The 14,513-nt window shown below is 38.7% G+C and overlaps 1 protein-coding gene across 1 annotated transcript; it reads right to left on the reverse strand.

Annotated features, from left to right (window-relative positions):
- Nucleotides 1-8,416: 8,416 nt before the first annotated feature.
- Nucleotides 8,417-13,873, reverse strand: LOC134187630 (uncharacterized). Its single transcript, XM_062655782.1, has 7 exons — nt 13,862-13,873; nt 13,665-13,811; nt 11,267-12,302; nt 11,055-11,198; nt 10,575-10,979; nt 9,321-9,663; nt 8,417-8,713 (listed from the first exon to the last, which is right to left on the reverse strand). The coding sequence occupies exons 1-6, from the start codon at nt 13,871-13,873 to the stop codon at nt 9,332-9,334; spliced, it is 2,076 nt and encodes a 691-aa protein (XP_062511766.1). The 3' UTR covers nt 8,417-8,713; nt 9,321-9,331.
- Between the last annotated feature and the right edge of the window lie 640 nt (nt 13,874-14,513).

The following is a 14,513-nucleotide window of genomic DNA, read 5'->3' on the forward strand; positions in this document are numbered from 1 at the left end:
TTTCTAGTTCAACGCTTACTGACGCTGTACGCAATGAGAGTGCTTGCCATGTGCAGAACATAAATGGAGCATGTGCAATAGATCAGCCTTCTAGTCCTTGAAGCTCCAATGCATTGCACTCTTATGCCATTCTTAGTGCACTGTAGTGACTGTGCTTGCAGATCCAAAGGAGGCATACACTGTACACTGTAACAGCTAACGATATTGGCAAGGAATAATTACCATTTTACTGCCAGCGACTTCTATTTGTAATATTTGGCTATTTGGCAAGCGTCCAGCAGAAACACTGCCAAAGATAACCCAGACAGCAGCATTATTGGCAAGAAATTACAGATATAACGTAACATATGGTATGTGTATTATAAGTTACAGCAAATACAGTACTGCTTATTTACCATGTCAGACTGCGCACGCTAGTGCTTAGAGATGACAGTCATAAATAACTAAACAAGAAATGCGTAACAAAAGCAATAATTGCTCAAAAATAATGCTAAATTTTTAAAAAAATTCTCAATAAAATGACAAATTCAAATCACGACGGGTTTTTACACACGCTCCACTAGAGTCTAAGGCGCAATGACTGTACTCTAACACATACTCAAGTTAGTACCAGTAGGCAATATATGTTACTGTATCCATCCAAATACAAGCCCCGCCAAAATTCAAGTCCCACAGATTCAATTCAACAACAAGCACCGGGTCTTTTATTAGTACATAAACAAGCTTACTGCATTCCACAATTTAATTAAAGACCCCGGGCTTGCATTTAGATGGATATGGTAGTACTATAGTCTCTGGGTGTTGCAAATTTCAGATGGACAGAGTACACCAAGCATCTTTGGTTATCAACAGGCGTTGTTCACTGACAAGTTACCAGCAAATAAAAATATTGAAATTACAAAATTAAAAATAGAAATTTGCCTGCAAAATAATTTGAAGAGCACTGACAATAAATTTGAAAAATAAGACAAAAAAATTGAAATATAAAAAACAAAAATTAAAAAATTTGAAAATTACAAATTTAAATGGTCAGAAGGGTCACAAACTCAGCAGGCAGGTCACACTGTAACTTGCAAATGGTGCCATACTCGAGAAGCCGCTGGCATAATATATGTCTTAATGAATAGTTGCTTGGTAGACTTCGACAATGTATTTGTAATTTTTTTGGATTTTTTATTTATATTTTTATAATTTATTATAATAATAATTTTAAGTACTTGTCATTTTACAACAGTACAGAAAATCAAGTCACTATTGTAACCAAGAAATTTTCACTGGCATAAAAATTCCGGTACTGTACCTCCTGAAAATTCTGTTTCGGCAGCAATCTATTTTCGGTAATATCCCTCAAAAGTTCGAGACTGCTGACTGGAACCACAGTACACTAAACTTGTGCAACACCAGGGTTCTTGCCCACAGTGGTTGGAGGTGTTCGCATCCGACCATCACTCCGCATGTTGCGACCACCACTATATAGTTTAGGTAGAGTTTGAGCATTGCAGTGGTGTAGGAAGATGTTCACGAGCGAAGGGGCTGTACCAAATCTGTCTTTCAGAATTTCCAATTGGAAATGACCAACAACTCTGTCACCAAGTTGCCAGTCATTCGCCACCATACTTGCCTTTGTTAGCACATTGAGTCACACAGCGACAGTCAGACATCCACCCCCACCCTACCCCCAACCAACACAAACTCTGCAAAGTGTGATTATTCTGTTGAGAAAATGTGGGTTTCTTAATTAAAATAATCCAAAAAATTCCAAAACGATTCACTTGTACTATACAGCAATATTACGTTAACAACAACTCAACATGTTTACACATTTAATGATTAGATGTAAAAAGTCTTCTATGGTTCCAATTTTGGAGTAGGTTTACAGGTTTCAATGTTGGATCAATGTCACTGTCACATGAGAAACAAGCGAAGAACACGTGCTTTTCAGGCGGAAATTGTCCAGATTATCAAAATGTCAAGATAGTCACAGTTGTACTGTCATACACTATATATTGAGACTAAGACCAAATCACAGAGGACACTGTACAAATCATGTGACATGAAAAAGTGTACTCTCCAAGGGGTTATAAATCTGGTCATATATGTCTAGGTTTTGTCCTAACAAAAGGAAAAAAATTTGAATTTAATAAGTTTTCCCTCATACTACCACATTGAGATGTCATGTCACACACACACACACACACACACACACACACACACACACACACACACACACACACACACACACCCTGCCTAAGCCACTAACCGATGGCTCGTTGAGTAGCGAGCCAAGGCTACAACTTCAAACTGTAAAATAAGGTTGTCTTCACACAATTGGCCTCATGGGCTCCACCAACTTACCCCAACCAATAACATTTTCTAGCATGTACCGTATGTGATTTTGAATCACTGTTCATCATTATATAAAGTTTGAAAAAATGAAAACCCCACCTTCTAACAATTTCCCACCTAATACAAAATCAGTCGATGGACCATCAAAACAATACACGTGGCAGGCTTGTATTAGAAGAAACACGGTAGATGACATTGCCATCAAACCATAATGGATAGAAAATTTGATGAAATCCTATGGTGAAATACCGACTCTAACAGCCCGCTTCCTCCGATGTCTAACAGTTTAGGTACACGTAGTTGTAGGCTATTTGAAACAAGGTCTTACTCGAGGTTCAATATTAACAATAGCAACTTCCAGAAAACAACACACTGTTTTCATTTCACCACAGAGTTGTACATGCTCATGCAACATAGTTCTTTCGGTTCATTGTCCAATCTTTGACATTTAGAGCCTTAACAATAAGACATTCATTCCTGGTTCCAACACGCACAATCTCATCAGACAACTTAGAAAGATAAATTAAAACCTAATAGATAGCAATAGTCTTAATTTTTAAAATACAGTGGAACCTGTCCTTGTAACCACCTGACAAATGCAGGCACCCAAGAAATGTGGACAGCTGGTAACAGTCCATTAAAACTCAAAATATTTCCAAACATTTTGGAGCAAGGGAAAATTACAAATAGTGAACTCAATTCTACAAGCCCAAGGGTATATTTTGACTTTGAAATGCAGACACCACGACATGTGTGATAACAATGAAGCGATAATTGTGATGCCAGATCAGGCTGAGAAGACCAAAGAAACATCATATGGACCGGAGATCAGCACCTTACATCAAGCACTCCATTATGCCCAACAGCAAGCTCTATTCGCTTGTAGCAGACACGGGTGAGTTGCATTCGCACGCATCTTCTTCTTGCATCGTGATTGAAATGGCCATTGTCGATAATCAGAGCACATCAGAGCAGTCTACCATTGACGGCTGTTTTGTGTGACAGTCACATTCATCCTTACATCTGCTGTATGTACTACTTAACTATTTCTGTTGTAGAATAGTGATTGCTCTCATGTGTTTGGCTACATGTATATGTACGTACATCGATCTGCTCTATTAATACAATACATATTCGGATTGTCATTATGTTGCATACAAGAACAAGGTGTACACGGATCCGTCCACATGCCAGTCTGACACTCAGGACCACCTAAGGATTAACGGCAGTTGAAGACAGTCTTTCGGGTGGTCACAATTCCCAGGTTCCACTGTACGTCTTTAATCATAATTGATATATACATCTCAATGAGCGAAATGAAAATGTCCAAAGCCAACTAAGTAAAGCCACATGCCACGTGTATATGTAACAATTTACACTAACGTCTACAGCCGCCATAGCTTAATTGCTATATTTCATATTCATATATATGATACAGGTGTGCTGCAGATCACTTAAAAGCATACCATAATTTGCAAAATTCAATAATTTATTGCATATTTATCAAGTCAAAATTAGAATCAATAATCATCTCCAAAGTAGAGCCAATCAAAATACACTTAACGACTAGTGATATATTCATGAAAACAATAAAGGAATTGTGTTACAATTGAAGTGATATTAGGTGGGTATACAATGAAGCAGTACGACTGTGAGGATAAGTTATTGCAAAACCTCACTATCAACTACATGCACTTAGCAAGAGATAATACTATATCTAAATCAATTGACACCGTGCCAAATAATACTGCAGCAAAGTGCCCTACTCAGTACTTTCCAGTGTTCGTGAATGCCAACAGGAATTCAGTAAAGATTCCCGGGTCAGGCAACATTGTTCTATTATGCCACAAAATCTGCTTAATTAGAAGGTAATTTCCTGTGATGCATATTCATTGGTAGAAATGCAAACAAATGCTACAAATAGAGTACATACCAACTAAATCTTTACCTTATAATCCTTCGTATGGCTTTCCCATTAACGCAAAACCAAGAAAATATTACAACCAAATTTTGTTAGTGTCGCTGATATATCCGTGATGGAATGTGTAGTAGAAATGATGTGATTCACACATGTCTAGAATAGATATGAAAATCATCTTACAATGGCAATTTGCTAGATGACCAACTGCCTTAGGCTTATCATCTACTGTCTGGCACAATATAAGAATGTCCACCGGTCAGCAGAAAAACTTGGCAACTCTTTCATCAATTTAAAGCCAAACAAACATTCGGACGAATATAGATTCTTGTATAAATAACAGTTTATACCACCCGGCTTCATGATAGGAGTTCCAGTGCCAGATCTAGGATTTGCGAGACAAGAGGACACAAAACTTAACATAGTGATGTGTCCTTATTAATGAAGCTTATAGCCTGTTCACATGAGCACTTGTCACCAGGCCTACATGGGCCAGCATGGGTCGGCTTGCTTCAAAACATTGTGTGAATGTGGGCCAAGCCGAGCCGAGGTAAGCCAGAATGGCCCACCTCAAACAGCCGTGCCGGCACAGTTTGGCTCGGCTCGGCTCACATTCACGGTGTGAATGGTGACCAAGCCAAATCAGAGCCATAATGTAGTTTCGCATAGTCAGACTCTCTCCCCTGTTAGTGTTCGAAAAAGTGGTTGTTATTTGACGACTAATTGAGTTCATGTGACAACAAATTACATTGTATAAAGTGAGGTTGCCATCCTGACGACTAAAGTCACTCAAGTTTTGATGGAATCAATAAATTTTGCTTTTATGCTGTAGAGTGGAATAGTGAAATTACTCAGGTCAGACTGTGAGTGACACTGAAGTCATGGGATTTGTTTACTTGCCAGAACAATCAGTACCATTATTTGACAACAGAAACTTTTATGAGGTTGCAAGATGATGACTACGTCTGCCATAAAATTTCAAACACTCGCTGTGTCGTACTCGTGTAGCCAAACTTTCTCTCTCGTCGCATCATACTGTTAGTGATACAACCAATCTTTGCGAAGTATTTCATCACTTGATTGCTGTAATGCCATCGAGAGAAAACGCAAGCAGCTTGTAGCCAATTCATGATCAGAAATGTAGTGCGAGCATTTCTACTGTACACGTGACCGTACGTAGCTACTGTAGAATGCGTAGAAAGAGACACAGCCACTAATTGTACGTGAGATGGCTCGCTTTTCTGAATGCCGTGTGAACAGAAGTTGGGGTTGGCTTGGATCTCTAGCACAGGCTGGCTTGGCTCGGCTCATATTAAAAGGAGCTCGTGTGAAAAAAATGTAGACCAACAGTAGCGATGTGTAAGCCATTCCAATAAACTTACCTAAAACAACCCTTACACTTCATTAGTATGTAGAAAAGTTATAAAGAAAGATGAAAAGCTAGATTCATTAGGGTCAACAAGTAGACTTTGAAGCAACATTCTGTAACCTAGACTCCTGTTTGTGACTCTACAATCGAAAGTTGTAGAAGTAAATCATGAAAAAACTCAGAATGAGGGGGACGTGTGAGGCCAGTGCCACCGTCTGGATGCACTAATGATCTCTAGCATTTTAGGATCAGGTAGTTTGATACTTGCATTCCACTCTCAGATGTCATAAAAATACAAACAAACACAATGGTGTACAAAACCTACGTACATAGAAAGTCACTCTTGCTGGCATGAAGAATCACACATTTTAGTTACCTAACGACAACAATGTCCTAAATGTACAATTACATATCCTTCTGTCATATGAAAATCTATGTAATCCCCCATTTAATTAAATTACATCATATGTCCATCAATAATCGCACAGAAATGGTATGAGTGTGCAGGTGCAAACGCGGGAATCATGTAAAAAGTTTCAAGTGGGTCTGACCACTCAAGAGGTGACCAGGATCCAGACTAATCTCCCAAAAAAAATTATACTAAATTCTCATAACAATATTTATACCAAAATTGTTGTTTTATAACAATTTTTTAAAATACCAGGCTCTTCTTGTGCTGGAGCAATTCCGGCAAAAGCTCCTCCTCCACACGTAATTCTCGTGTGTTTAGTTCAGCGACTGCACAGAAAAGCCTGGCTTATGCGGCTAGGTGAGTTGGTATACTGTTTGCATTAACAATTTTGATTCCAAAATGCCACCATTACTAATTGAAGATAATCTGTGAAATGACTTCTGCGCACCCGCAGGACCAGAAATCAGATTTACGAGTACACTCAGTATTTAGCTAAACAGAAGGCTCTTGTGTTGGTCACTATGTAGACAACTCTATTAGACAGACAATAACTTCAAAGTGACATTTGCTTGCAATAACAATCTCACATAAAAATGTGTACATTCAATCAGTCAGTGACTGCAGTGTTTCACATTAACATTAAGATTAGAGAGAAGAGCGAGTGTGTCCCTAGGTATCCTAGAGCCAAGTGGGCTACACAGTTTGAAAATGGGTGTAGCCACTTTTATAAGTAGAGGACACGATCTTTATGTGCTAATCCTTGACACCTTGTCAGCAATGAATCATATACATCAACAGATTCAGGTATTTACTATCACAGTCAGGGGCTAGAGATTTTTGGAAGCGTGGCGATAAGGGCGGGTCCACGACACATGGACATGGGCACTGGAGCCAATCTCAAGTGAGGCAGACCGTGTTGTAGCTATTGCGTGTAACGTATGTTCAAGTGCCCTGGCAAGGAAATCAACTTCAATTGCCAGTAAGCCCTTCTTAGCAATGTTCATTGATTACGCATGCACAAGTTTTGTAGACAAATTACAGAAAGTTTGTCTAGTCAAGCATTGATTGAGGTGGACCACTGTCGTTGCTTCGAATAAAGCCATGACTAGTCTAGAGTAGATTCTAGGTGTACACTTCCCAAACAAGAGGTGTGCTTTCCGGGTCACTGAACAGGCATCAGGGACTAGAATTAGAGGCAGCGCATCCGGAACTAGAATCAGAGGCAGCGCATCCGGGACTGCAATCAACACTTGTGCATACGTCTGGAGCAAGGCTATCACCCCACGTTTGCAAGAGCCTGGATTTGTGGCTATTGTCACCTTTAGTATTGTGTTTCAGTAGTATGAAATTCTCAAACATTTATTAGCTGTAAGACTTTCGACTCCTAGCTACCGTTTCTGATCGTGGTGCACTCCTACTGGAGCGTGGCGCAGCACTACGCTGCCACACTGTAGCAAGAACCCTGCATATTTGAGTCAAGTAACCAGTTGATATTAATGCCTGCCTGGCTTAAAAAGCTTGGGAAACCCTGCAATTCTAACTGTTTAGATTGAGGAAAACATCTGACATTTGGAGACACACCATAATATCCACAAACTGTCAATGCTCTATGCAGGCACAACAATAGTATCAAGGTGTCCAAAAATATCACCATCTTTATAAGCCAAGGGGTGACAATAATCAAAGCAAAAGATAAGACCGTCCAATGAATAAATGAAAAACGCCACACAACCGAAAGTCCCGGATATTCAAACACGCAGAGAAGAAAACTCAGTGCTTTGAGATGGTCTCTCACATGATGACATTTACATGTACGATCCATGCCGTCATTATTTAGCTAATTAATTGTCCATGTCATCCATACAAAATCTCAAAATGAGTCTTACCGTCGCTAGGATGGCTCCTAGACCGCGTCCTCTGTATTCTTCCGGCACTTCTGTATGATACATATCCCAAACACCCGATGGCATTACACGATACTGAAGAACAGCCTTAGCAGAACTGCCTGAAGCACAAAAGACAGTGTCTACGTCTTTGAAAAAGCTTGCGAAAAGCGAGTAAATTCTCGACGACCTTCGAGAGCGAGAGAGAATTCTTTCAGCTCTTCGTCGTGTCGAACCGCCGACTTCTCCATCTGTCTGAGCAGACAGAAATGCCGCCGACCTATCCGGGCCAGAGACATAACAAATCATGTGACATACCACGTGACTAAGCAAGAAACGCAGAGTTGCCTAGAGTCCGAAACCTTGTGACTAGCCACCGTGCAGCTGCTTTCCCTTGTGTAGGAAATAGAGTTTCAACTAAGGTTTACGAGTGCATCTGATCGGTAAAACTCATTTGAAAGTGTCAAGCAGCAACACTACACTGCAGTTTAGTTAGTTAGTAGGGTTACTAAGTACTGGTTGAGTCAAAGTCAATCCCTAATTTTTTTATTTTTACTGCTTGATATACTAAAAACCATGATCGAAGCCGCAAAGCAATATTACAAAATGCTACTAAGAGTAAATTGAAAATTTGCAAGTAATAATTGTGTCTAGCAAAATATGCTGTACATGCAATAACTAAGACACTGTAGACATCTAGCCAACTCTCTGCATGGGTCAATATGATCAAATCAGTGTCGTGGACTTTACGTGTGTGATCATGAAATAGTTGGCAGCTGCAGTTTCTGCAAGAAAACACACAGCATGAAACAAAGCCATAATTATATAACGTCACATGCAAACAACTGTCTGGGTACCCAAGCTGTATCAGAGTTTGTTTAGCAATAAAACCCACTTCGGTTCATATTGATTAATTAGTAAAGATTATCTGATAGCTGAGCAAAAACTCGAACAGATTAGTGTGTGTGTGTGTGTGTGTGTGTGTGTGTGTGTGTGTGTGTGTGTGTGTGTGTGTGTGTGTGTGTGTGTGTGTGTGTGTGTGTGTGTGTGTGTGTGTGTGTGTGTGTGTGTGTGTGTGTGTTCAAACAAGACAAAAGAAAACTCAACCTGGATAAGTCTAACTGCAAAACTGCATATTTACACAATACAAATTTCTACCCAATTTGGCTAAATATTGACTTGACATGTACACCTCTATCCATGTCATGACCTAGATGTATGACAAAAGTTCAAATCTTGTACAACAGGAGAGCTTGCAGCTCAAACCACTGAATGAAAAAAAATGGAAAGCATGACATGAGGTGCACGTGGGGTATCTGTTTTAGGCAGTCTCATACAAATGGAGCTTAATCGAGATGAAACTGCTAGCCACTACTATACATGCACTCTTACCAGATCTGATATCAATTAACAGGCACTATTTCCACATGTTCCACAAGCCTTTCTCCAAAAATTTCATTAGCTTGTCTTCTCATACTCATCTTCAACATCACTGCAATCAATGACCCATTGGTAGCTTTCCTGTCTAAACTGTTTGCCCATTCCTCCAACATCACACGACACTGAGTGAAAGGTTTGCCATACTGCTCTTTAATCTGTTCTGTCTTGTCAACACTAAACAGAACTGGTGCTAGCCTGGCAGCAAACTCCTCCCACTTTACACCCACTGCACTTGCCGCAGCAACCAGATCTTCTGGTCTCACCTTGCTATGATGTATTGTTGACAAATCAGTTTCTATACACAAATGTGTTTTACATACTATTATATACATATACACATACATACATACATACATACATACATACATACATACATATATATATATATATATATATATATATATATATATATATATATATATATATATATATATATATATATATATATATATATATATATATATACATACTGACTACTGAGATGCATACATACTATAAGTTGGCTGTCACAAGCTACTGCACAAAGCATTGCTATTTTCTGTTACCTTTATCTGCAGTCACTTGTTCATGCACTCACCAATACAATGCATATATACACACCATAGTGACAGAGGACAAATTAACACATTTACATGGTAAATATTGAATAAATGTTCTCTGAATACCATAATTACCCATATAGTTAACCACATTTGTGTAATATCATACATATTACATCACATATAATTACCTATATTTCATATTATCATACATCACATCATACATCTACTGTGGAAATGATTCAAATAACAGATATGACTCAGATTTACATCACATTTACATGAATTTCACTCACAGTAAATATGTTCTAAATATTTACAAATAGACAAATATGGTGTAAATTTGTGAATTCAAGATAGAATATTAGTACATTACTAATGGTCTAAATGCTTGACAAATACATACCATAACTGATATATTATTATCTAACTATATAAGAATTTATTTACCTTATAATTTAACCAAAATATGATGCAATATATAAGGACATACTGAAACCATCTACTGTAAATTCAACTAGAGGTAAACTGATTATATGACAACATGTGTACCAAGACCAGAAGACATCTGCATGACACATACTGTCCTCTTTGTGCTAACAGCAACAACTCCAATCCAATACACGAATTTATTCTATGTATTGGTTTTAATGTTCCTGCAGCTTACCAAAAGACGATTTGTAAAGCTGAGAGGGTGAGGTAAGTGTACACTCCATATAATTCCGGTCACCACCAATCATAGGATCACAACAGATTTCTATCAATGCTCTAACAGTTGCTCTGTTTCCTGAACGGTGCATCCATTCCTCAATCATGTGAGTAAGCTTTGTACAATCTGGTTGATCCAGAACGTCCTTCATAACAGTGTCTCTCACCTCCTTAAGTGTACAGCTATAGCCATCCCCTTTTAGCATCAACCACCCTATTTGCAATGACATTTGGGCCACTTTCTCATATGTAGAAACAAATTGGATATCACTGTTTGTAACAACCCTATCTAAGTCAAGATGTTGGTAACTTTGTCTCAAGTCAGATGAATTTAATGAAGGTTGCACATCTTGTTCAGCACACCCTAATTCAAACATAACAACAAATGGTTATAATATTACTGCAAGTATGTACGTGTATGTCTTATGTAGTTATATACCTGTACTGGCATTGCGATTAGCATCCTTGTGGTCTAACGAGCTTGATCTATCATGATTATCAAGTGTGACAGCAACTTTTTCATGAAGTTGCTGTGACTGGCTGGCATACGCTAACGTCTGGTGCTGTCCATCACATGCCATGTCTGCATATCAGTTGAAAACCATTCTTAGCAAAAAAGGTAACAACATACAAATTATGTAAAGAAATTACCTGAAACGTTGTTTTGCTGACTACCAGTTGAAACAGCATCAGCTGTTTGTCTAGAAGTCGATGATGAAGAGAGAACACATCGACTACGATTCAGCACAAACACTGGGGCAAAATTAGTTACACCAACATCCGATGTTTTATCAAAAGCAAAGTCTGTGCTAATATATGGCCTATCTTGGACGACCAAATTTTGAATATCTTTATAGAGAATGGTCTGACTCAAATCAGAATTTGTCTTTGCTGCCCATCCATGTGCACTTGAAGGAATCTCAACAGTCACTTGTAAATTTTCTTTTTTTCCGCAAGTTAACGTTACCTGTGTGCAATACCTGCGTTCAAATTCACAGCCAGTCATTTTCATGTCTTCAAAAATGTCATCAGTAGACTTAGGTAGACTTTTTGTAAGAAACAGCCGAAAACAAAATTGGTCTGGAGTCTTATGGGAAAACAGCAAGGCCCAAACTTTAATGAAAGATTTGCCTTTACAAATTGCCTTAAGCATACAAATATGAGAAGTTTCAATGTGAATGAAATCTTCCCAAAGAGTCATCATCATGCCATTAGCCACACGAGACTCGTTAACTGATGTCAATTCACAAAGAGATGTAAAGCTATTGACTGTCGATGCACCACTGTGAAATAAAACTGTGACCTTACTGCCATCACCATCGACAAACAGATGATGAGACATCAAAATTTCAATAGGTTTCTGAAATTTGAGGTCGTGAGGAGTGATCTCCAACATGCTTGTCACAAATTCTGTGCTGTCCAGTCCAACTGAGTCAACAACATGATAAACTGTAGCTTCAATGATTGTGTCCGACAGCAAAGCACCTGAAGGAATAAAAATAAATTGCTCATTTTTTGGACAGCTTAGAATGCCACCTTGTGCTGAAATCGTTTCCTTGACAGAAAATGTCTGATGGAATTTGACATACTTGCCATCTCCAAGATCTAATTTGATTGATTTGACTTCATTCAACTCCATCTTGAATTTGCGAGAAATTACAGAAACAGGTTGTACGTCATCCATAGGCTAATGACAAGAAGACATTACTTCAATAGCATAATACAAGTACATTACACGCAATGTATTCAAGTGAAATAACATTTCAAATAACAGAGCACTAAAAGTGCTTAACACTTTGCACTTATTGTCTGACAATGTACGTCATGACAACATATTTCATAATGTAAGATGATGAGCTGTGGCAGCAATGCCTTCTATGTGCTTCTTTGTTGTTGTTATATGTTAGGATTATATTCATCACCAAAGTCTTGTGAGTCGAAAATTGTCTCAATCAAATGGAGCATTCGATAATTCCACCTCTTCGCATAAAGCTTTCTTTGCAAAAAAATTGACAATTTAAAGACATCATTATATGATTCAAATCATATTTGTGTTGTAACCAAGAATTGTAGTAACCAAGTGGCACCAACCCACACATGCACCCCATCCATGCACACACACACACACACACACACACACACACCCTCTGACTTCACTTGAGTAAGTGGTGCAGGCCACATCGTTAGGTCACATCCGTAATCATGCAGTAGACTTTATTCCCCCAAGTAATCTCTTGATTCTGTTTGGATATTGATAGCAAAACTTCATACAATTTCCATAACCTTGCTGTTAAGTTTTGGTAGCAGTGACAACAAGATTTGGCTGTTGTGCTCCACGTTTCTGTCATTGGTGATTGACACGACCTGCATTAATTGTTTTGTGTTGTAAGGACGCAATCAGGTTGAGAACACTTTAGGTTGGTCTGATCTGATACTTGCTTCCTCTCTTAGGTTTCTTCCTTCTTCTTGTCTTGCAACATCTTTTCCATTTCCACAGCTTTCCCATTCAACTCTGTATCTACAGCGTCCACTATGGATCTCTACTTAGCACGATCCTGGGCACTGTGCATCCAATCATTGTTGAGCTCACATTTCTTCAAACCTTCACACAGACACAGACACAGACACAGACACAGACACACACAGACACAGACACAGATACACACACCACACCACACACACACACACACACACACACACACACACACACACACACACACACACACACACACACACACACACACACACACACACACACGTGTCTTGCTAAGTGTTCATAATATAGCAAATAATGCATAACACCAGATGTTGACCTCTTTGCTACCCATGTCAATGAATTCCCAGATGTTTCACATGCTTTGTGCTTTGATGGTAATTGGTCAATGTAATTACATTGCTTCCGATTAGATGAGCATCCCATCATATAAACTACAAAGTCGACTCATGCTAGCCTGCCCCAACCAGGGGCATCTATTAGTGCAAGATGTGCATCAGGTATGGGATATTGAGAACCAAGCCAAATGTTGCATTTATATAACAATAACATTACCTTGCAGTACTGTTGCATAATGTTAGCACCATCACTTATATCAGATGACTTCAATGCATTGATTAGATGCTCAACGGTTGCTTCAGACGGTGACTTCTTGCTGCACCACTGATTCAATAAAGCCAGTGTCGAGCCTTCTCTTTCTTCCTTATCCCAATGGAGAAGTTCTTCATCATCTAGTAAGTGTGAGCTGAGACGATGCCAGTCATCTGCCCTTTCAGTTTGGTCTAGAAGTTTGCATACTTCAATGACATGCTGATTAAGATCAACTACAAGATCTTTCACTGCAGTTTGAGAAGTCACTAAACATAAAATTAATTTCATGAATAACCAATCTCCAAGTTGCTGAATTTGAATAATGAACACTTAATAAATATAAAACAGCAAACAACAAACACACAAACAGAAAAGGATACAGTACACATTACAAAAACAGAGACAGGCAGACAAACAGACAGACAAACAGACAGACAAACAAACAGACAGACAAACAAACAGACAGGCAGACAGACAGACATCTATTCCACAATAAAAGGAATGTCTATTCTGGGAATTCCTGTTGGAAAGGAAGATTTCATGTCACAAGCATGTGTTACTATTGCAAAACATGGAGAAAATTTATGCCATCAACTACTCACTTTAGGAACTCAAGAAGCTATGTTATTGCAGAGATTCTGTCACTTACCAAGTGCTTAGTCAACCGATCTCATTTAACTCCCAAACATACCCTATCAGCTACAAATCGCAAAAGTTATTAAAGCCACGTCAGGCACTGACAGACCTATGAAGTGACACCAAAAAGTTACAACATCGTCTGTCAGAAAAACTGGTCAGGGCACAAGTGTTGCA

Source organism: Corticium candelabrum, chromosome 12, assembly GCF_963422355.1.
Source record: "Corticium candelabrum chromosome 12, ooCorCand1.1, whole genome shotgun sequence".
Classification (NCBI taxonomy): Eukaryota; Metazoa; Porifera; class Homoscleromorpha; order Homosclerophorida; family Plakinidae; genus Corticium; species Corticium candelabrum.

Bases quoted from the DNA above. Each gene is read 5' to 3' on its own strand.
- LOC134187630 (XM_062655782.1), bottom strand. The intron at 12,303-13,664 runs GTAATGTTATTG...TCTTGTCATTAG, and splicing joins TTATGCAACAGTACTGCAAG to CCTATGGATGACGTACAACC. The intron at 11,199-11,266 runs GTAATTTCTTTA...ACTGATATGCAG, and splicing joins TCAGCAAAACAACGTTTCAG to ACATGGCATGTGATGGACAG.